Here is a 25619-nt window from a genome sequence, read left to right as displayed (position 1 = left end):
ACATCTGAGTTGACTCATTGGAAAAGACTCTGATGCTGGGAGGGATTGGGGGCAGGAGGAGAAGGGGACGACAGAGGATGAGATGGCTGGATGGCATCACGGACTCGATGGACATGGGTTTGGGTGGACTCCGGGAGTTGGTGATGGACAGAGAGGCCTGGCATGTTGCAATTCATGGGGTCGCAAAGAGTCAGACACGACTGAGCGACTGATCTGATCTGACTAATTTACACAACAGTGCAGATGAATCTCAAATCCACTAAGTTAAGTTAAAGAAGTCAGCCTCAAAGACCATATACTATGTGAGTCCTATATATGAATTCTGCAAGAAGGCAAGAAAACAGATCAGTGTTTGCCAGGGACTGGGAGTGAGGCAGCAGGATACCAAGTGGCATAAAGGAATGTTAGGGGGTAATAGGACTGTCTTGTATCTTAACTGTGATATCACTCTCAAAAACGTATTCATTTGTCAAAACTTACAAAACTGTTATTAAAACAAAACAACTGGCCCCCATATAGACTTAGTTAGGCTAAGCCCCAAATCATCAAAAGTCAAAGTGTTAGTCACTCAGTCACGTCCGACTATTTACAACCCTATCGACTGGGACCCACCAGGCTCCTCTGTCCATGGGATTCTCCAGGCAAGAATGATGGTGTGAGTTGCCATTTCCTTCTCCAGGGGATCTTCCTGACCCAGGGATCAAACCTGGTCTCATGCACTGCAGGCAGATTCTTAACCATTTGAGCCACTAGGGAAGCCCCCCAAATCATCAAACTGAGACTTAATTTCAGTTTTGGCTCTCCCAGAAATGGAATTTTAAACCAATCCTGAATACATGCTCAGTCATATCTGACTCTGTGAACCCATGGATTGCCAGGCTCCTCTGTACATGGAATTGTCCGGCTAATAACGCTAGAGTGTACTGCCATCTCCTCTTCCAACAGATCTGTCCTATGCAGGGATCCAATGCATGTCTCCTGAGTAGGCTGCACTAGCAGGAAATTCTTTGCCATTGCAGCCACCTGGGGAAGCCCCTTAAATCAATCACGAATTGTCTGATCAGCACAAGCTAGGTACTCAGCCTGATAAGTAAGTAAGTAAGTGAAGTCGCTCAGTCATGTCTGACTCTTTGTGACCCCATGGACTGTAGCCTACCAGGCTCCTCTGTCCATGGGATTTTCCAGGCAATAGTACTGGAGTGGATTGCCATTTCCTTCTCCAGCGGATCTTCCCGACCCAGGGATCGAACCCAGGTCTCCCGCATTGTAGACAGACGCTTTACCATCTGAGCCACCAGGGAAGACCTGATAAGGCTGATAAGACTCCTGTTATTCCCTAAAGAAAAGTGACTTTGCAATAACCAACCTGCTTTTCTGTCTAGTGTGACTTTCTTGTTACCATTCCTTTCTACCTACAAAAGTCTTTCATGTTCTACAGTTCCTCACAGATCCTTTCCATCTTCAATAAAATCTTTAAAAGTCACTCAGTTGAATTTTGTTTTTTAACATTGTTTATTACAACATGTATATTTTACTGCATGTTAGAGCTTTGGGGAATATAAATTAGAATTAAAAAGAAAAAGTCTTCACAATCAAAGTGAAAATAATTTTGAAAATTGTTTGCTAAATTATTTGGTATGCTTGTGTTTTGACTTTCCAAACAGCTTTATTTAATTACTTTGAAATAAAAGTTAGATTAAAATTTCATGCTATTAGAATACACACAAAGTCCTACCAATACAAATGGACTAGAAAAAAAAAAATCTCAGTATTTTTTGGATTCAATTTTTTTAAGTTTTTTTTTTTTTTTAAGTTTTTAAAATAATTTTAAAGAAACTGTTTTGGTTAGGTTCTTCTGAGGCTTCAAAGAAATTCATTTCTATGAATATGCTGTTTTATAACAGGGACTCCCAGGGTAAACTAATCCTTAAGTATTCAAATTGTTAATTCAAGGATAAAACTGTATTTATAGAACTGTTAATGTTAAAATTTACATGTAAAATAGGCTCGAAAATGGGATATCCTGTTTTGGAATCCAGAGTCAAAAGAGAGCAGATTCTACACTCTCTGGCCCATCTAATCCTCAAGACAGTGACTTTTGGCACTGGCTCAAACACTGGCATAGCTTATTAAAATGCAGATACCTGGGCTACACCCATTATTTACATAATCAGAATCTTGGGGATGGGTCCCAAGAATCTGTCCGTTAACAAGTTAACAAACTCATGAAATTCTCATGCACCTAAGCACTTGAGAACTCTTGACCACATCAAAGTACTATTGCCTAGATAGGGGAATTTTCCAATATCCCCAAAGCTGGTTGAGAAGACAAGGAATTTTGTTGCTGTAAGCAATTATGCTCTTTTCAAATTTAAATCCATTTGGAAAAACAGGTTGTATTAGGCTAGTGAATATAAATCTACCTCTAAGGAAATACACACATAGACACATTTTTAAAATGTTTCCTTTTCATAAATGTGAAATGTTTGTTGAAAGGTAAATTATATACATTTTTTATATGTTTACAACCTTCAAGTTTTTCAATCACAGACTTGAGATATTTGTGCCCCTCTGCTTTCAAACCTCTTAACCTAGGCTTTATGTCTTCATGGGGAGTAGAGAGAGAGAAGATGTGAAAGTAATTCGAGTTTCAGCGTTTTTCTTCTTCTACGTCACATTTGTCCAGCCTAAGAACCTTGATCTTAAGGACAAGATGGTTTAAGACATTATTTTAATGATAAAAGGTATACATTACAAGTTGTCATAGAACTTGTGCAGTTATCTTGAAACATCTTTAAAAACACCTGTAAGTTAGATAATCACTCTTATTTTTTCTTACAAAACGAGTGGTAAGGAAAAACTTGAAAATTGACCTAAATATAAATTTAACCTAATTTCCCCTGAAAATAGCTATATTTTGAATATTTTATGAGTTCATTACTAAGAGAACTGCAGAGATGTTAAAATAATGGTGGCTTGGCCTTCTTTTCATATTTTCATGGACTACAATTCCCAGAAACAATAAATCTTGTCCATGCATACACCACAACTAACCATTTTAGTGGAACCTGGTCAAACAAAACCACAGGTTACTCCTATGAACCACATTTACTAACTGATAGGGCCCATCTGGGGTCTCACTGATAAGATGGCTCATTATGTTGACCTTGCAAACTAAGAATAAAATCACAGTGATCCTTGAGTTTGACCAAATTGCTCAAATGACATTCTGCTTTCCCACTGGTGCATCTTCTCAAAGCTGTGAGACCACCAGATTCCAGACCTCCGGCTACAGGACTCAATTACAGGCTAAAAATTAACCATCCCTTCAGAGAATTTTTCATTGGTGGGGTATAAGAAGGACCCCGTAAAAAAGGGAGGACAATGGTTCTTCTTAAGGGCCAGTCACCCTGGCCCTTAGAAAGAAGATAAAAGAAAATAAAAGCTAAAAAATGTTTACTATCCATTTAAGGGATAAAATTTTATTTTCAAGATTACTGTAAATACTAGAAAATATTATGTATTTTGATTTGGGAAGCAAGAGAATTAGATCTAGCCTAGCTTTGACATATCCTTGGCATATAACCACTGAAAGTCACTTTAACTTCTTTGAGTGTCATTTTTTATAATAGTTACTAAAAGTGCTGAAACTTAGCAAGAACAAAGACAGCAGCACCAAACTGTATTAGTAATCACTGTATTTGTCACCTCCACAAACCCACAGCTAACTAGCAAAAATGAAAAACCCACACTTTTAAATGACATCCTTCCAGTATCAACACATTTTAAATTGCATAATAAAACACAGCAACATCTATATAATTAAATGAATTAATATTTTCCAAACTAGCAAAATGCATAATGTTACAAAACCATGCATGGGTGAAAGATCCATTCAACTGCAAGACAGACCCATGGATTGAAGTATAAGAAGTGTTTACTGATATGGTTTCAGATTCTACACCGTATCAAAGATGAATTTCTATAATTACCTGGGAAAGGTTATTAATATTTACTTCTGTTCCTTTCAGTTCAGTTGCTCAGTCGTGTCCGACTCTTTGCGACCCCATGAATCGCAGCACGCCAGGCCTCCCTGTCCATCACCAACTCCCAGAGTTCACCCAAACTCTTGTGCATCGAGTCGGTGATGCCATCCAGCCATCTCATACTCTGTCATCCCCTTCTCCTCCTGCCCCCAATCCCTCCCAGCAGCAGGGTCTTTTCCAATGAGTCAACTCTTCGAATGAGGTAGCCAAAGTATTGGAGTTACAGCCTCAGCATCAGTCCTTCCAATGAACACCCAGGACTGGTCTTTAGGATGGACTGGTTGGATCTCCTTGCAGTCCAAGGGACTCTCAAGAGTCTTCTCCAGCACCACACTTCAAAAGTATCAAATCTTTGGCGCTCAGCATTCTTCACAGTCCAACTCTCATATCCATACATGACCACTGGAAAAACCATAGCTTCGACTAGAGGGACCTTTGTTGGCAAAGTAACATCTCTGCTTTTGAATATGCTTTCTAGGTTGGTCACAACTTTCCTTCCAAGGAGTAAGCATCTTTTAATTTCATGGCTACAATCACCATCTGCACTGATTCTGGAGCCCCAAAAAATAAAGTCTGACACTGTTTCCCCATCTATTTGCCATAAACATGTGATGGGACCAGATACCATGATCTTAGTTTTGTGAATGTCGAGCTTTAAGCCAACTTTTTCACTCTCCTCTTTTACTTTCATCAATATTTACTTACACTATTTTAAAAATGTACTGCTTCATTTTCCTTCTACTAGTCAGACACTAATGAAATTCATAAATATAGAAAACAATGCCACTTGTCTCACTGATATTTTTGTTTCAAAAGTTATTTTTCATATAAAATTATTATTATTAAATGTGGTGACCCAAGGACAAAAGAGCAGATAAAACCAAGAAGGGTCTTGGAACGCAGGGACAGAAAAACCAGGCCCTTATAATCCTTCCCTCCCCCGTGTTGTAATTATTAAGGGATTTCAGGTCCTCCTGAGCAGTATAACCTGTCTCCCCTCCTAACCCACACAGGCTTGCTTCCCCTTCTTCCCACACCCAGTATACATGCCTCATCCAATCAGCAAATAACCCACAAGACCCCTAGTCCACTCCCTGAACCATGGGTATAAAAGTGGACTAAGAACCACTGTTCAATGAAATTCTCCCTTGAGCTGGCCTGCTGTTCTAACAGTGTCTCCCATTCTAATGAACTTTATTTCCCTCTCATTCTGTCTCATGTCTGGAAATTCTTTTCCAACCCATACTAGCAACACGACATTAACCTTTAATGGTTGCTTATGCTATGCTAAGTCACTTCAGTCATGTCCGACTCTGTGCAATCCCATAGACGGCAGCCCACCAGGTTCCCCCGTCCGATTCTCCAGGCAAGAACACTGGAGAGGGTTGCCATTTCCTTCTCCAATGCATGAAAGTGAAAAGTGAAAGTGAAGTCGCTCAGTCGTGTCTGACTTTTAGCGACCCCATGGACTGCAGCCTACCAGGCTCCTCCCTCCATGGGACTCTCCAGGCAAGAGTACTGGAGTGGGGTGCCACTGCCTTCTCCACGGTTGCTTATATTCACATTACTTATAAATTAATTATTTTTAAGTCTCAGTTTTCAATGGCAACCCACTAGGAGGAGTGGACATGAGGAGTGGACTCGCTAGGAGTCGACATGACTGAGCGACCTCACTTTCACTTTCATGCATTGGAGAAGGCAATGGCAACCCACTCCAGTGTTCTTGCTTGGAGAATCCCAGGGACAGGGGAGCCTAGTGGGCTGCTGTCTATGGGGTCGCATAGAGTTGGACACAACTGAATCGACTGAGCATAGCATTTTTATATCTAAAACAATAAATATCATTATATCTAATAAATACCATTAGATATAATGCATAAAAACTGATATAAATCAAGCTATCTGGGTTCTCAGTAATTTTTAACAATATAAAGAAAGAGGTCCTGACAACAAAAGCTTTGAGAACCACTGATCTAGACAATAAACATCAACTGGAAAATAACTGATCTGATATTTTGAGTATTTCTGGAATGGACTTTCTGCCACAACTTTTCTGGTACTGCCTTCATTTCCTGGTTTTATTTACTACACTTTAACCTTTATGATAATTCAGCTCCACTTATAATCCTCTCACATGAGATGACTAGGTACTTTCGTAAACAGTGAGCTGTGCTACTCCACCCTTCGTGGATAAATAATAGAAACTACACTGAGGACCAAAACCATCCCCAAGAAAAAAGAAATGCAAAAAGGCAAAAGGGTTGCCTAAGGAGACCTTACAAACAGCAGAGAAAAGAGAAGCTAAAGGCAAAGAAGAACAGGAAAGATATACCCATTTGAATGCACAGTTCAAAGAATAGCAAGGAGATAAGAAAGCCTTCCTCAGCGATCAATGCAAAGAAATATAGGAAAACAACAGAATGGGAAAAACTAGAGATCTCTTCAAGAAAATTAGAGATACCAAGGGAACATTTCATGTCCTTTATCGAGCTCAACATTCAGAAAACGAAGATCATGGCATCCAGTCCCATCACTTCATGGCAAATAGACGGGGAGACAATGGAAACAGTGAGAGACATTGCTTCAAAATCACTGAAGACGGTGACTGCAGCCATGAAATTAAAAGACGCTTGCTCTTTGGAAAAAAATCTATGACCAACCTAGACAGCATATTGAAAAGCAGAGACATTACTTTGCCAACAAAGGTCCGTCTAGTCAAAGCTATGGTTTTTCCAGTAGTCATGTATGGATGTGAGAGTTGGACTCTAAAGAAGGCTGAAGGCCAAACAATTGATGCTTTTGAACTGTGGTGTTGGAGAAGACTCTTGAGAGTCCCTTGGACTGCAAGAAGATCCAACCTGTCAATGCTAAAGGAAATGAGTCCTGAATATTCATTGGAAGAACTGATTTTGAAGCTAAAATTCCAATACTATGGCTTCCTGATGCGAAGAACTGACTCACTGGGAAAGACTCTGATGCTGGGAAAGATTAAAAGCAGGAAGAGAAGGGGATGACAGAGGATGACATGCTTGGATGGCATCACGGACACAATGGACATGAGTTTGAGTAGGCTCCAGGAGCTGGTAATGGACTGGGAAGCCTGGCATGCTGCAGTCCATGGGGTTACAAGGATTCGGACCCAACTGAGCATCTGAACTGAACTGAACACCGACAGAGCTCTATAAAGTGACAGTTCCTATAGTGGCTCTAAGTAATCTGTGCTAACATAAAAAGAATCGGAAACCATACTAAGGAATTACATCACATGCTACTTAGGAAATGTTTTTAAGGAAACAATGTCTACAGATCTCAGGAACTTTCAGTAGAAGTTTAATTCTCTTCATAGTTAATGTATTTGAAATAAATGGAGATATTTTTTTACTTCTTATTGCAATGGATTTGACTTAGAAGAATTCTTAGAAGAGTACAAAATATTCACCTCCGACCTACAGTAGTTTAGAAAAAAGAGAAAATGGAAATTACTTCTCAAAACTATTACTTGGAGCAGGCAATTTAAAATCAAAGCTTGCTATATCAATCAATATTAATGTCAAAAAGTAGGCTTTTTGCACAGGTGCACAAGTGATGACAGTACTAAAGACTCTCCTTAATAAGGAGGACTAAAACTCAAGGACTTTAGTCTAATGGACTAATAAAGCCAGGGTTTACAGTCACTGTACTATGATATGACATAGAATGGCCTGTGACTAAAATTCCACTCTAGGACATTTTAATACTCTTGGAATGTGGTGACACAACTCTCAAATTACTGATTAACCAAACTATTGTAAGAGCCTCAAACTATTATAAGCAATGCTGGAGCTGAAGAGCTAAAACAAAGAGGTTAAGCTCACACTCTGTATGTGTGTGTGTGTACATACATAAATACTATATATATATGTCTGTAAATATATATATACACACACACATATATATACATATTATATAATTTCTTGTCATACACTGGTATATATGGAGGGACTGATCATCTTGTTGTTCACTCGTTAAGTCGTATCTGACTCTTTGCAACCCCACAAACTGCAGCACACCAGACTTTCCTGTCACTATCTTCCGGAGTTTGCTCAAACTCATGTCCATTGAGTCGGTGATGCTATTCAACCATCTCACCCTCTGTCACCCGCTTCTCCTGCCTTCAGTCTTTCTCAGTATCAGGGTTTTTTCCAATGAGTCAGTTCTTCGCACCAGGTAGCCAAATACCGGAGTTTCAATTTCTGCATCATTTCTTCCAATGAATACTCAGGGTTGATTTCCTTTAGGATTGACTGGTTTGATCTCCTTGCTGTCCAAGGGACTCTCAACAGTCTTTTCCAGCACCATAATTCGAAAGCATCAATTCTTTGGCACTCAGCCTTCTTTATGGTCTAACTGTTACATACATACGTGACTATTGGGAAAACCATAGCTTTGACTACACAGACCTTTGTTGGCAAAGTGATGCCTCTGCTTTTCAATAGGCTGTCTAGGTTTGTCATAGCTTTTCTTCCAAGGAGCATGCATCTTTTAATTTCATGGCTGCAGTCAACATCTGCAGTGATTTTGGAGCCCAAGAAAATCTCCCAAACCCTTCTATTTGCCATGAAGTGATGGGACCAGATGCCATGACCTTAGCTTTTTGAATGCTGAGTTTTAAGCTGGCTTTTTCACTCTCCTCTTTTACCCTTACCAAGAGACTCTTTAGATCCTCTTCACTGTCTGCCATTAGAGTGATATCATCTGCATATCTCAGGTTGTTGATTTTTCTCCCAGCAATCTTGATTCTTGCTTGTGATTTTCATCCAGCCCAGCATTTCACATGATGTACTCTGCATATAAGTTAAATAAGCAGGCTGACAATACACAGACTTGACATAATCCTTTCCCAATTTTGAACCAGTCTGTTGTTCCATGTCTGGTTCTAACTGTTACTTCTTAATCTGCATATAGGTTTCTCAGGAGGCAGGTTAGGTGGTCTGATATTCCTATCTCTTTACGAATTCCCCATAGCTTGCTGTGATCTGCACAGTCAGAGGCTTTGGTGTAGTCAATGAAGCAGAAGTAGAGGATCATCTCGTAGTATATAACAATGTTTATTTTTATTTAAAAAATCAAAGAAATACTAATCAACACACTTTTTAAAGCTAGAAATCCAATGACTAAACCAAAATCCTATCTTGTTTTCTCTTCATTAAATGTAGATGCAAAGCATATCTTCTTTTGACAGGCAACATAGAGCAAATAAATGAACAAATGGCCACTTATGTAGACTCCAAAACAAGACATATAGACAGTTCGTAAGTATCTGCATGTGCGTCAAAGAGAACAGGGGGTTCTTGTCCATTTTCCCTCCATTCCCTGTTGCCTTCCTCATAGTGTTTCCAGTAAACACTGTTTACAGCTGCTGCTGCTGCTAAGTTGCTTCAGTCGTGTCCGACTCTGTGCGACCCCATAGATGACAGCCCACCAGGCTCCTCCGTCCCTGGAACTCTCCAGGCAAGAACACTGGAGTGGGTTGCCATTTCCTTCTCCAATGCATGAAAGTGAAAAGTGAAAGTGAAGTCGCTTAGTCTTGTCGGACTCTTTGTGACCCCACGAACTGTAGCCTACCAGGCTTCTCCGTCCATGGGATTTTCCAGGCAAGAGTACTGGAGTGGGGTGTCATTTTCTTCACTGTTTACAGCACTACCTTTTCTAGATTTATCTCTCCTGTTTTCATTTTATTACTCCTCAGCAGTCTTAACTTGCATCCTTTTGGTCTCTGTCTCCTTTTACTTACACCTAGCACTTGCAATCTTTCGATGAGTTATCTGTAGGCCCACTTCCCCTAACAGGTTAGGAATTTCTTAGTATCAGAGAGTCATTTTCATATTTTCTGTAATACATAGCAGTGTCTTATACAGTGAAGTTGCTATTCGAAATAACTGCAAACTGAACCAAATTTCTTGTCTGTTATCCCTAGCAATCCCATTTCTTTGTCAGAAAAGAACTACGCTTGGGGTAATATTCTCCATCATTACCATGGACTCTTCCTCAAGAGAATTTTGTTTCTAACACCCACAAATGTGTGTGTGTGCTCAGTTGCTCAACCGTATCCAACTCTTTGCAACCTCACAGATTGCCAGACTTCTCTGTCCATGGGATTTCCCAGGCAAGAATACTGGAGAGGGTCTTGTCATTTCCTTCTCCAGGGGATTTTCCAAACAAAGGGATCAAACCCACATCTCCTGTGTCTCCTGCATGGGCAGGTGGATTCTTTACCACGGAGCCACCGGGGGAAGCCCCAAAGTAACATACAAATTTTGCTAAATTATCTTTCAAATCCACAGCAGGTTTCTTGGTTTTTGGAGGTTAAATAAGGAAAATCTGATTATACAATCAAATTGTGGCTCCTGGGCTCTAGAGCACTTGGGCTTCAGTTGTTGAGGCACCTGGACTCAGCAGCTGCAGTTCCCAGGCTTTAAAGCACAGGTTCAGTAGCTGTGGCGCAAGGGCTTAGTTGCTCCACAGTATGTGAGGATCCTCCCCAACCAGGGATCAAACCCGTGTATCCTGCGTTGGCAGGTTGATTCTTTACCACTGAGCCACCAAGGAAGCCCCTGAATCTATTTCTTCCTTGCATGCATTATAGCTTTATGCCAATGATGGCTCAGAGACTTGTCAAAGGTTTATTTTAATAACAGAAGCTATGCTTCTGGAATAGAAAGAACTGATAAGTGTGCTTAGTTTTACAATACATCAAGAGAGGCAAGGCAAAATGTTTTAAAACTTGTGGATTGTAGAATTAGCCACCTAAATAATGGGTCTTCACTCAGATACTATAACTTCAGATTATATGGAGGAATAAGGGCTCAATTTGGACTGACCACTGCATACTGCAAACATTATTTTTCAGGTACCTCATGGTGAACTAAATAATATGCTCAGTTTCTAAGCACTGAAAGCAAGTACAACTTGGGATACTTACAAATGGAATCTATCTATCTAAAATATGCTTATAACTGGTTAAAGGAGATTCATGTTATGGTGTTTGCTCAATGAAAAAATGCAAGTAATAAATGCCAGCTGATGGACAAATGTAATTATTTAGCACCAAAGAATGACTGCTAGGTACTGTCATGATTTAACCGTCAGCTGGTGGATATACCTGGTGCTTTCTTTTTGCATTAATTTGCTTTCTTTGGAAAATGAGGGCAGTGGTACTCTTTATTAAGACAGAATTTTAAGAGTATGATACATCTTCCCTTTAAAAATAAAGAAGTTAATACTGTATAGCACAGGGAACTCTACTTAGTGTTGAGTGGCAGCCTGGAACAGATGGAATTTGGGAGAGAACAGACACATTTATATGTATGGCTGAGTCCTTTTGCTGTCCACCTGAAACTATTACAACACTGTTAACTGGCTATGCTCCAATATAACATAAAACAGTAAACATATAAAACTTACCTCTCTGCTACTGGAGACCTAACTCTTCCCCCATAAGGCCCTTGAAATATTTATGCGAAGTAAACCTTTTGAAAACACTATTTTATTCATCTGGAGCAAGGGAATAGAGGTGAGACAGAGGACAATGCATTTATTTAATGCAATGAAGTATGAAGACATAAGGGTTGTACCAGGGCAGTCTGTGGAGATAAAAATTAAGAGGCAATACCCTTCAAAATTATCAAGGAGTACAATAGCTGAATGTGAGGACCAGGAAGAGTGACTCTGTAGCAGTGTTTTTAAGCATAAAGTACTCACATGTCCTGAAACTACTTGTCCAGACATCCCCACAGCAGTGTGGTTCTAAGATATGTTATACCAGTTCTCCTCTTTACTTGAAATATTTTTAGGATGAAATCTACTTTCAATCAACATTCTTCTTATGGCACATAAGGTCTTGACTCCCCTCTCTTCATTCAGGACAGTTCCACTTTGGCCTATCATATTCTATAGACTCTGGCGTAAGCTTTTGTTTTATTCAAAAATTCTACAGCTGAAAAGTTTGAAAACCACTGAACTAAAATACACATGAAGTTTCAGTGGCTCGACCCTGTGAGTATCCATCTATTTTGTATGCAACAACCAAGACACTACTGACATGTCAGGCTGGATGTATCTTTGTTGTGGGGGCTGTTCTGTACACTGTAGGATGCTAAGCCTATACCTGGCCTCTACCTATTACATACCAGTAGCATCCCTCACAGATGGTCTGGTCGTGACAACCAAAAATATCTCCAGACCTCGCCAAAAGTTCCCTGGGAGGCAAAACCCTCCCCTCCCAGACTCTAATCTGTTTGTGGCCTGTTGCTATTTTACACTAGCTTCTCCTTTCTCTTCTAATACCATGGCAATGTTAAACATGAGCTATTACTACATACACTGGTGATTTGTTTTTTAATGGGTAGAAAGAGAAAAGAAAGCAGGATAGAGATTTTAACACAAATGTAGGTATTAGCATGCCACATTTTGAAATTAACAGGAGAAAAAGGTTGCTTGGTTACCTGAAACAAAAGGCATAAGAAGTTTCTAGGTAACAACTTAGGCATTTCAGGACCTCAAAGTAAAATCTGTTGTCTATAGATACATGTTATTTCAAAAAAAAAAAAAAGCAGGGCTATATATGTTGGACTCAGAAATTGGAAACTTCCATAAACAACATAGATGACTTCTATTAAATTTAATATTAGGCTCAGGTGAAGAAGGGAAAAGGACTTTTTAAGTGAATAATAAAATACTGAGAATTCACTGTGGGAGAGTAGAAACAGGGGGCTTTGAAATAGGACAATTTGCATTTGAATCTTAACTCCATCTGCTTTACTTTCTTATCTTGGGTAGACATTTAATCCCTCTGAGCCCAGAATTAAAAAAAAGAAAGGAGTATATGTAAGAGTTCATTTCCTTAGATTGCTTGAGGAAGGGGGCAGTTTTTAACCATCTGTATTTCTAGTACCTGGAAAATAATATAAATGTCTATAAATGAGTTTTAAGTGAAGAATATCAAGATTCCTTCTTCTTTACGACTCAGACAAATCACTTCATATAAGTGATTATACAAATCATTTTTAAGATTTCTTGCTTTTCCAGTAACTTTCAGCTCTACACCTAAAATTATTTACAGTGTTCATAAATGGCCTGGGACTGACTGGGAATGGTTACAAATGGTTTTAATTTATCTTTGGGTTTTTATTTTCCAAAAGTTAAAAACAGGACACTTGAAAAATGAGGAGATTTTTTTGCTTGTTTTTTCCCCGGCCATACCTTGCAGCTCGAAGAATCTTAATTCCTTAACCAGGGATTGAAGCCATGCCCTGGGCAGTGAAAGTGCAGAATTCTAACCACTGGACCACCAGGGAATTCCTCTTGAAAGATGAGGCTTTATACAAAAAGATTTAGTCCTGTTCTGAACCACAATTCTTACATCTAATAGTAATCTTAATAATGATTATACTATTCAGGTGTCAAGGGAGAAGTCTGTTGCAGCACCACAACAGCCCTCCACCAGGGAGTAGCAATTTCTTGCTTTAAAATCAAAAGATATGAGCCAAAATGATAGGGAAATCCTGGTACAATTACGCTGACCTCTGATTAAGGAGCAGAGTGTAAAACAAGGATGGCAGTTTATCTCATTGCTTTTACAGAGATGAGAAGCTATAAAAAACTAAACATTATCTTTATGAGCCTTTCACTTTATTTCTATAAAGACCTAAAGCTTTGTATACTCAATGACATTTAAAATTATCCTATCAAAGGGTAGTATTGTATCAGTATCCCATTGTTCACACGTTACTAATAGGTGACATGCATTTTATCCCCTTTCCCTCACAGCCATCCTCCCATCTTTCTAGCAAATACAGTTTTCAACTCTTTCCTCTTTTAACTCAAGTTCAGACATCTATTCAGATGGTCAAGGGTTGTTTCCAGTAACTGGGAGAACATGCTTATACAAATCCTGCAGCACATCACCTTACTGAAGGTGAAAGAGAAACATGAAAATATTTTCTGCCACTTACAAACACCATACAATTTTTGCTTCCCATGAATCAAAGAAGTTTGAGGAGTTTAGATATCAAACTCTTTTTTTTCCTTGAATCTAACGTTTGATATCATATCCCATAGGCGATGGATATTTGCTAGATGTGCGTAGTTTTTGATGATTCACATGCCAAACAAATGGGAGAAAATGCTTTAATTTTCCCAATATTCAGAATATTACTTCATTCTAAAAGAATTATTACTTATAAACAGCACTTTCTCCTACATTTTATGTTCTGCTGAACGTTTTTTTATGTACCCCATTGGGTTACATAATCTGTGGCATGAGATAGACAAGCGAAACAATGCTCAACATTTTAACTGAATGGAATATTCAGGGTGCTGGAAAAGGAATCTTTACACAAAGACACATCTAGTGTCAAAGTAAACTTCCTATACAAATCTTAACAAAGGACAAATTTAATTTATAAATGATTAGATTGAATAAAACATTTAAAATTTTAAATAAATTATGCTACTTTAATCATCTTTTATCAATGGATTTAAATCCTTATAATATTGGTCAAGGATATGCAGAGACAACAAAGTATACATAGGTGATTTATACTCTTCAGAACACTCTCAATCTTGGTTTGGAGTTTGAAAGCTAGGCTTTCTAAAATGCCTAATATAATCTAGAATTCTAATGTAATCTGAAATCCATGATACTCTAGGCCAGGCAAGTTGACTTCCTAGGTAACATGTTCAGACCTTGTCTTAACTAGCAGTTTCTTAAGTCTCTCAAGAGCTCTATCAGTTTTGAATTAGTTTGGGCTTCTTTGTTACTAGAGGTCTTTCTTCAGGCTTAAAGTCTTGTTACCTGTACTTTGGTATTTGTACAACATTGTATCTCCTTCATTCTGCACTCACCGTTAGCTATTCTATGGCTGACTTCATCTGCTTCAGGGTGATACAGAACAGCAGCTCCTCTCTAGCTCTCATCTCAAGGCCTCTGAGTCACATACTACCAGTACTAGCAGCATCACCATGAGCTTCCCTAACTCCAGTGACTCCAAGACAGGACAGAGCTGCTGACCTTTGGGTCCATGTGTCTACATTCAATCATTCTTAGGTTGTTGTGTTACAAGTTCTCCAGAATTAAACATAAGACTTGCTACTAATACTGTTTCCTTTTACGTTTATTTTTAACTGAGTCTTTATATTTGAATAAAATATTTGTTTTTCTAGGATTTATAGTATGCAAATTCTTCTGGAGCCATAAAAATATTAAGACCATAAGCAATACACAAAAAGAGTGAAAATTCCAGAGCTATGTAAAATTACTTAGTTCACAAATTCTACAGCAAGTTATACCACCTGGAAAATGTATAATTGATATGCTCTTTTACATGCTGGCACATTCAATGAAGATAAACATAAAGGATGCAGCACAAATTAAAGAGATTAAAACACAGATAATGGGTAAGGAACAAATATTTTTCAATGATTTCCTTTGTTATAACATGAATCTACTACAACTCTATGGCTATATAGATACTTATTACCTATACTTCAAATTCTTTTAGGAAATAGTACTACAAGAGAAAAATGGAGACTGGTGATGAAATCTCAAAATACCTTTATATTATAAAAATTTAAAAAAAAAAAGACCTGTTGAAAATATTCAAAAAACTACAAATTTTGTGTTAGGCCTATTAACTAAAACTACATGGTTAATTGTGAATCAGCATCTAATTTCAATGGTAGGGGACAGAGTTAATTTATTCATGGAAATCTAGCATTGAATAGTACAAACAGTTGCCAAATTTCCCTATTGCTAATTTGGGCCAATGAGCATAAATTTTAAATTTTCTTTAGATGTGTTTTCTTTGGGGGAGAAATGCTACAGAATACAAAGAAATGGCTGGAAAACAGAAGAGAGAAAAATGCAGAGCTATTTTTAAAGGGGTCAACTATACCTAAAATAAATACTAAAAATTTGCTCTGAAAGAACAATACAAAAATAAAAATTCTAAAAAGCTGAAGTTAGTCTATCCTTATTTGAGGTTTTTAACCATTTAGTATTAAAAAGAACCATCTTGAGCAAACGAAATTGCCCAAATTAAAACATTCAAAGCTGTTATTCTCAAATAAACAAATTACCCCATAGCTTGAGCTAAAAATCCACAAAAAAGTTGACATAAATTTTCAAAAGAAATGAACAGCAAAGGTTATTCATTTATTTCTAAATATTTATTATTTGGACTAACCTTCCAAACTTTAACATTTCCTCCCAAAAAAGAAGAGGGAATACATTTAAGGAAGATGTCAGTACTGAATAGCTAAAAGGAAAATAAAGCAACAATGAACAAATGCATTCAAATAGCTCCTATATAAATTATCAAATTAAAATTCATAATTGTCAAAACAATATCACACATACTCATGCTAATTCTTATATTTAAAATGATCAGTTTTCTCTTTCAGGCACTAATTATAATTACCCTCCAATATGGCCCTTACTCCGGAGAAGGCAATGGCACCCCACTCCAGTACTCTTGCCTGGAAAATCCCATGGGTGGAGGAGCCAGGTAGGCTGCAGTCCATGGGGTCACTAAGAGTCGGACACGACTGAGCAACTTCACTTTCACTTTTCACTTTCATGCATTGGAGGAGGAAACGGCAACCCACTCCAGTGTTCTTGACTGGAGAATCCCAGGGACGGGGGAGCCTGGTGGGCTGCTGTCTATGGGGTCACACAGAGTTGGACACGACTGAAGTGACTTAGCAGCATGGCCCTTACTCAGCCTGAGCCAAAGGATGTGAGGAGGCAGCATCAGGATATACACAAAGCTGATAAAACAGAATCCCAACATTACGGAGGAAGGTAAAAGACAGAAAAATGAGAAACAAAGTCCGGTGTCTTTTTGTGTAGATGCAAAATTTCAAAGGAATGAAATTATAAGTTATCAATCTAGTGATTTACTCATGATACTCAATTTAAGCCATTTCAGTAATCTTCATGGGTCCAATTAAAAGGTTAGATGCTTTTAAAGATCCCCTGTGGTAAAAATTATTTAATTTAGTAAATTAAATAGCAAATATCATTATCTTGTCATTGGGAGATAGAATCTTGCAAAATAAAAACCCTAGTCTCATTTTTGAACAGGATGCTACAAAAATGGTGTATTATTTACTTAGGGAAGAAGGGGGAAAGGAATGATGAATCTACCTTTTCAATCTATTTGCCTCACAAGCCAGGATGCAGCATGTAAGATGAAATTCTAGTCCACATGGAAGAATGGAAATTTTTTCTCTATTCCCCCTAATATTTATCTGGACACAATTTTGAAAATCAGGAAATGAAGTAATATGATACTGATACTACTGGTGAGGTAATTAAGGAACTTACCATTTTTTGGGCTTTGATAGTGGTTTGTACTTGCTGTATTTTACACGCCATTCAAGAACTTCTTTACAACGCTGACATACTCCATCATGAAGTTTTGCATTAATTTTCTTAAAAAGAAACAGAAAAACAAATTGAGAATTTCACTAGTGAGTCAGCATTACAAACCCCAAATGGCATATGAGAAATTTAAGCTTTTTTTTTTAAACAGCAACCTAAATTTAACCTGCATAACATTTTACGGTGTACTATGTGTTTTTATGTACATCAATTTGGCTTTTTATGAAGGCAAAGATTCTTAACTCAGGATGTAGCTCAGAATCATCTAGGGAACTTTTTAATTTCCTGGCAGGAGTATTTTAAGCACATCATCCCCACTGATTCTGATGCATATTCATTTTACAATTCAAACTATATAGTTGAGACATATGCACTTTACTGTATATAAGCTACATCTCAAAAAAAGCAGAAGAAAATCCAATCATATTTTAAGCCTACTTTTTGACAACTCAAGTCTTACTACTGAGAAATGAGAAATTAAACTGAGATATTAGATAATCCTGAATTGTAGTCTGCAGGGGAGGGCAGAGACTTAACAACTTGAGAAAGGAGAGCCAGGGAGAAGCAGCTGGAAGCAAGGAGATATATAATTATTCAATTTAATCTTTCTGTATTCTCATGTAAAGATGTCTTAGAAAAGTTACCTTGATAACTGGTTTCTTCAAAACAGAAGATAAGTATGTGCATATGACTGGTAGAAAATGGGCTTTATGAGGAAAACAATTTTTTTTCCTTATAATATTCTTCTCAAAATGTGTTGGGAAATAAGAAGGAAGAAAAATTTTTTAATGTGTCATGTGTTCTCACAACAGCTTTGTATTCTGTAACATGTTCATTTGACTCAAGACCTAGACTGCATATTTTCACTAAGTACTCTGAGAATTCTCTAACTTGTTTTGGTTGTGGAAGCCTGGTCTTTGCCTACTCTTGGAATAATGAAAAAAGGATAGTTTAAGTTCTCGTTCTCTTTGCTTCTTTTCTAAATTTTTCAAAAGGAGAAAAACAAAGCATCTCAAAAAATGCAGGTTCTCTGGAAGGTTATTTGAATACTGAATTAAAAGCACAATGTTTAGAAATCATCTGAAAGAAAACAAAACTTCTGCACAGTGCCTGATATTCTTTAATGCTCTAAACAAGAGGGTAAAATAATAACAAAACATTTATTCAAAGAGAAAATATTTCAAGGGTATTTTCAAAAAACCATAAATTGAGCTGTGAATACATTATGATTGAATTTAATTCTGTGGTAAAAAACATATTCTGTTACTTATGAATTGTGTATGGGTATTCTTTTCTTCCTGATCTAGATGTAGAGTCCCTGGGAAAATAAATCCTGCATGCCATTATATTCCCTCTTTTCTGTGGCTCATTGTTGCTAGAAAGAAGGAAATCTGCCTAATACCAAATTCCTCTTCTTATCAACATTGGCACCTAGTTATCGCTTACAGGGTTTGCCAAGAAGTACCCAGAACTAAGGTTCCCATTTCATCTTTTACTCTCACTGCCCTCTGTCACCTAGAATGTCTTACCAAAAGCACTGCTTATATTTTCCTAACTCCAACAATAATAAAAAATAAACTAATGACGATCTATGATTATAGTATGAATGTGACATAAACTTTCTAGCTAGCATATTCTTAGAATGCACACCATTTCATTACCTGCAATTTTATTATATACAACACATTTTACTTGTTAACTGGTGAGCATTATTTGGTCTCTCGCTTGCTTCGTATCCAATTTCTGACCAGTTCATCTTGATTTACAAAGCTGTGCATAGTTTAGAAACTGGTTTCTTTAGGGTGGATCGACAGATTGACAGTATAACAAAACAGGTCTTTGTGGGAACTTGTCCTGTGAGTGATGTGTGAAGCGGTATAAATGGAGATGTTGTACAGCATTCACATGACCAGCAGGCACTACTACAAAATTAAACTTGATTTTCATGTGTTAAGAAATCATTGAGAAAGAAATGAATGAATAAATGAGAATGAATAAAACTTTCATTTAAAAGTGCTACAGAAAGAAAACTGTGTACTTTGGTTTTGCTGTATTTTGGCAAACTAGAAAAAGTGAATTCCAGAGACATAAGTGAGGAAAGCTTAATCCTAGTTTTTAAGGAATCACTCTGCCTGGAGCAAAGGGGGTGGCTGCTGCTGCTGCTGCTGGCAATCTTACATTACTCACAACTGTGTTTACAACTAACCCTGCCCATTTTGGCAATTCATTTTAGCATGTCCTTTATGGTAGAAAATAATAGGTTACTAAGGTAAAGATTTAAGCATGTCCAAATATAAAATCAAAACTTAGTTTTCTAACTATAAAAGCCTTTAAAGATAATTTAGTTTAACAAGCTACTTCTCATATCTTTAAAGGAAAAAAAATCATCAGTGGAAGATTCCACTGGACTTAAGAATCCTAGCTAAAAAAAGAAAACCTTTATCAATGAATACTTCTTTTAAAATCAGAATAAATATCATAAACATGTATCAGAGGACACTCCTACGTCATATATATACATAAAGTCCTAAAAACCGTCTTAGCTATTATTAATTCATACAACATATTTTATAGTGTTGTTTTTAAACATTCTGCTGTCCAACGATGCATCAGTGGTAATATAAAACATTAATCACCAAAAAGAACTACGTGATGTGAAGACTTCAACTCCCAAGAAGGTAGCAAGAGCAAATTGTAAATATAACATCTGTTATCAATATGCTGATGCTGAAGAATATTTTATAAAATATAAAGTATCATTTAATAGAAGGGAGATACTATTGTGTATGAAGGGGAAGAATTCGAATATCATTCAAGAGCAACTAATATAATTTTCATTAGGACTTTTTGTACATCATAATCCTTTCAGAAATGCTATAGATAAAACAACGGCACATTTACTTCCCTTCATTAGCTGAAAAAAAAAGAAATAAAAAAATGAAATTCTCAAGAAAAATGCCAATTCTAACTGCAGCTGAATCTCCATTTCCATGGAACAGAATGACCTAGTCTCTCCCCTGCCTTACACCAAAATAAGGTATTTGCTGCCAATATAGCTACAACCGTGTTACTCCATATTTAATTATACTTAAAAGTATATATTTTTAAATTTTCTAGTAATACTCCTTTTATTCTAAATTTGATTAGAGGATAAAGAATCTCTGAAATTAGGAGCAAGATATTATATGACTAATAATAATAAGTGTGAAAATCAGTATTTGGGTCTGTGACTTCCCAATTATTACCTGTTATTTTCTTAAATCCTTTTAATATGGCTAGACTATTGTTGGACATAAAGCATCTTACAAAATAAATATAACCAAAAAACAGATGAGGGAATCAGATTAAGGGAAAAACTAGAGTTGGGAGGGAAAATCACAGAGCAGCCAGAAGTACAGCTGGGAAGTGCACCTGCTGGTATAGGCCACAGTGAGATGTGAATTTTCCAGTAGCCACAAAAAATGTTTTGCTCACTTACCTGACTCAAGATCTGTAACGTGCCAAAAATCCAGTTTCTCAGAAGCAGCACATCTTTTCTTATTATTAAAACCTGAAGTTTCATTTTCCCAGAGACAACACCATACGATACAGTAAACAATGCTCTCGAAAAGCATCCTTACACTACAAAGCATTTCACAGAGCTGTTTTCTAACCTAGTGCTCAAGTAGACAGTGTTATATAGTGCAGTCTAGTAAAAAAAGTTATTTTCAGGTGAAAGTGAAGTCACTCAGGCATGCCCAACTCTTTGGGACCCCATGGACTATATAGTCCATGGAATTCTCTAGGACAGAATACTGCTGTGGGTAGCTGTTTCCTTCTCCAGGGGATCTTCCCAACCCAGGGATTGAACCCAGGTCTCCCACATTGCAGGCGGGTTCTTTACAAGTATTTTTCAGGTACACAATGTAAATACAGATATCTGATATTCATAAGATCTGTAGAAATGCACTGCAAATCATAAGGCCATCTTCAAAGAATACATCCTCCCAAACGAGTTCTAAATACCCTCATCTCTATTACAAAAAAATTCAAACATGCAGAAAAAATTAAAACAATACTAACGCATGATCACATATGTTATCTAGAGACAACTGTTAACACTTTCCATCTTACCTATTCACTTTTCATGTGTTCAGTTCAGTCACTCAGTCATGTCCAACTCTTTGCGACCCCATGAACTGCAGCACGCCAGGCCTCCCTATCCATCACCAACTCCCGAAGTTCACACAAACCCATGTTCATTGAGTCGGTGATTGCAAGTATCAAGATTCTTCACCTCAGTCATAAATATTCTAGAAATAAGACTTTCTCCTACTTAACCACAATACAGAAAACCACACCTCAGAAAAACGAAAAATCACTAATACCATTGAATGTAGCCAGTCTACATTGAAATTTCCTCAATAATCCCTCACCGCCCCACACTCCAATCAGTACTCAAGTTCAGTTTGTTCTCTGTCTTTTGGTCTAGCGGGATCTCCCTCTTTTATCCTCTACACTGTTTTTTTTTTTCAATTATTATTTTTTTTTATTTTATTGGAATATAGTTGACTTACAATGTTGTGTAAGTTTCAGGTATACAGCAAAGTGAATCAGTTATACACTGATGTTTTTGAAAATACCAGGCATGTTATCTTCGGGAATACTCCACATTCTATATTTGTCAGATTGTTTTATCTTGGTGTAATTTAACTCATTGCTTGCTTTATGTGTTTTTATTTTCATTATCTTAACAATGTTTCTCTAAGAGAAAACCTTTTCAATTCCAATGAAGGACAACTTTTTTTCTTTTTTTCTCTTATGGACAATGCTTTTAATGTCAAATCTAAGAAGTCTTTGAAGAATCATGATTTTCATCTATGTTTTCTTCTGGAAGTTCAGTAATTTTCGGCTTTACATTGTCTATGATCTATTTTGAGTTCATTTTTGTACATGATACAAAATAGTGGTAGGAGGTTCTTTATAAATTATGTGTCCAATTTCTAGCATCACTGAATTGTATTTTTATCGTCAAAAGTTAAATATGTGTGTCTATTCTGGACTCAGTATTCTATCATATTAATCTATGTTTACTTTTTCTTCAGTACTGCCCTGTCTTGATTACTTGAGCTTTAAGGTCTTGAAATCAATACTGTGCATCCGTTAAATTTATTCTTTTTCAAAACTATCTAGCTATTCTACTTCCTTTGCTTTACTGTATACATTTTAACATCAATTTGTTAATTTCAACAACAACAACAAAAGCCTATGATGATTGCAATTAGGATTATATTGAAACTATAAATAAATTTAGGGGAGAAGTGACATCTTAACAATGTTAAATATTCCAATCCATCAACAATGCATTCCTGGAATAGACCTCACTTGTCTGACGTATATTATCCTTTTTATTTATTGGTGAATACAATATGCTAATTTTCCCTGAAGATTTTTGTGTTTATGTTCAATGAGGAATGCTGCAGCTGCTAAGTCGCTTCAGTCATGTCCGACTCTGTGCGACCCCATAGATGGCAGCCCACCAGGCTCCGCTGTCCCTGGGATTCTCCAGGCAAGAACATTGGAGTGGGTTGCCATTTCCTTCTCCAATGCATGAAAGTGAAAAGTGAAAGTGAAGTCGCTCAGTCGTGTCCGATTCTGTGCGACCCAATGGACTACAGCCTACCAGGCTCCTCCCTCCATGGGATTTTTCCAGGCAAGAGTACTGGAGTGGGTTGCCATTGCCTTCTCCATTGAGGAATACTGGCCCACAGTTGTTTATTTTAATATCTTTGTCTGGCTTCAGTGTTTAGTTCAGTTGCTAGAGGATTCAGGTAAAGGTTAAAGGGACTTAAAATATAAGTAAAGATTTTCTATATGTTAGAAGAACACTGGACTATTAAAAATCTTATAGGGGCTTCCCTAATGGTCCAGTGGTTAAAAACATGCCTGCTAATGCAGAGGGCACAGGTTCAAAACCTGGTCTGGGAGGATCCCACATGCCAAGGAGCGAACCTGTGCACCGCAACTACCGGAGCCCACGAGCTGCAACCACTGAAGTCTGAGAGCCCTACAGCCTATGCTCCACAAGAGAAGCCACTGCACTGAGCCCACGCACCACAACCAGAGAGCAGGCCCTGCTCGCCACATCTACAGAAAGCCCGCACCCTGAACCGAAGACCCAACGCAGCCAGAAATAAAAAGACACATCCTGTAGAATAAGCTCAAGTCCTTATTTTTAAATAATCCTAAGTACAATTATATGTTTAAAAGTGGTTTTTGGTCACAAACTGAGAAAAATTTTATCCTAACTAGATGAAATTAAATTACTTATGCTTACAGCTGGCCTTTGGTTTATTATATTACATAACACTTTAGGAAATAGAATTTATCACTCAATAAATTATGAATGGGGCAGGGGAAAAAACAGAGTTCAAACTTCACACAGAAATCTCTTCTGTATTCTGTCCAGCAGTCTGTAAATTTTGTTCATCTCCTTACCACTTGGTTTTGCAACTAGTCTTTTCCCTTTAGAACTTTTTTCCCACTGTGTATGAACAATAGTATACTCTATTATATAAATTTCTTATGCTAAGAATTTATTACTTTCATGGATAAAAAATAACTTTAGTGACAGTTTTAAGATTTAAAACTATATGAGCATCTATATATAAATATTCAATTATAGAAATTTTTATAAAAATTAATAAGAGGATAAATCTTATCCCTCAGGGATTCTACACTTTTCAGAATTTCAAGCATATATATTTATAGAAATTTGTATTTTTATCTACATGGTGTTTTACAACTTCTCATCAATTTTTTTTGGTATTAGTATATATACTTTTAAAACATGTTTTTATTGACTGTATATTATATTCTTTCAGAGTAATACTTCCATTTAACCTATTTTCTGATAGTTTGCTTATTTCCAACTGAATGAATATATATGGTTTTCAATGTATTATGTTATAAATACCAGAAAACTTCTAATGAACATGCAAATTCTCATCACATTATATTTACACATAACAACTTCTGATCACATTTCAATAAAAGAGTAAAAGTGACAGGAATTTTACCACAGGTGAAAACTCATGGTAAAAAATAACTGTCCCCTTCTTAAATCAAGTGCAGTACATAATTATTTGGACATTAAAGCAAATATTTCCTAGTCCTGTCTATAAAAATTTGCTTTGTTTTCTTATCCTGGCAGTTAAAATTTTAAAAAGAACAGAAGACACTGCCACTTTTCTTTTCAAAAAGGGAATTAAAAATCCTTCTTGCCAGAAATTCCCTGGTGGTTCAGTGGTTAGGCCTCAGCACTTTCACTGCCATGGGCGTGGGTTCAATTCCCGGTTAGGGACGAAGACCCCACCACTGTGCGGCTCAGGCCAGAAAGGAAAAAAGAAATCCCTGCTATAATCAACAATACCACAATTACTAGAGATAGAACACTACTATATGATCCAAAATATTAACACTGACTTCTAGTCACTTAAAACTTTGAAACATACAAACTATTTCAGTGTGATACGAAGCAATAGTTTGAATGTTTATTACTCTCAGAAATACCTTATTTGGACAAGTTACTGAGTCTTACTATTTTTATGTATTTTATTATTTCACAAAATGAGCTAGTCATATAAATAGACCAGAAATACTTTTGAAGTGAGTTCTAGTAATAAAATCCGTTTGTCATTTAAGGAAAAATAGAAAACCAAAGTTACTACAGGCTTACTTCTTTTTAAGAAACTACATTGGTTCAATGTAACTAAAGAGATTGGCTCTCAACATTTATAAGCAAATTATAAGTTTAAAATTCTAAAATATTTGATATAAATACATATGGACATCAAAATACATAAATGTTTCAGTTACCAATATTTGATTTTTCACAATATAAAATTCCAATTAAGAGATACCTAGGGGATAAAATAAGTTATATTTCTACTATACACTAAAATAATTATTTTTTCCCCTGAAGTCTAGCCCATCTTTGTCTCCTTCACACTATATTCATCTAAGCCCTTAAAACACCAATACCAACCAGAGAATTGAAAATATATACTAAAAATACTCAAATTCTCCTCTTGTTCTACATATTTACAATATTAGCGTTTTTAGTCAAGAAACGATATTGGAAAAAAAAAAAAAAAAAAAAAAAAAAATTT

The 25619-nt window shown here is 36.8% G+C and overlaps 1 protein-coding gene across 1 annotated transcript in view; it reads right to left on the bottom strand.

Moving 5' to 3' along the window:
• Window positions 1-25619, bottom strand: part of LOC104995165 (chromosome unknown open reading frame, human C9orf85) — a 60368-nt gene that overhangs the window by 7662 nt on the left and 27087 nt on the right. The window contains exon 2 of the mRNA XM_010848891.1: window positions 17413-17519. Coding sequence (XP_010847193.1) covers window positions 17413-17519 — 107 coding nt within the window. The remainder of the gene's footprint in view (window positions 1-17412; window positions 17520-25619) is intronic.

The sequence above is a fragment of the Bison bison genome, unplaced genomic scaffold, assembly GCF_000754665.1.
Source record: "Bison bison bison isolate TAMUID 2011002044 unplaced genomic scaffold, Bison_UMD1.0 scf7180017864278, whole genome shotgun sequence".
Lineage (NCBI taxonomy): Eukaryota > Metazoa > Chordata > Mammalia > Artiodactyla > Bovidae > Bison > Bison bison.
The sequence above is the reverse complement of the archived record's forward strand: the minus strand, read 5'-3'. Positions and strand labels throughout refer to the sequence as shown.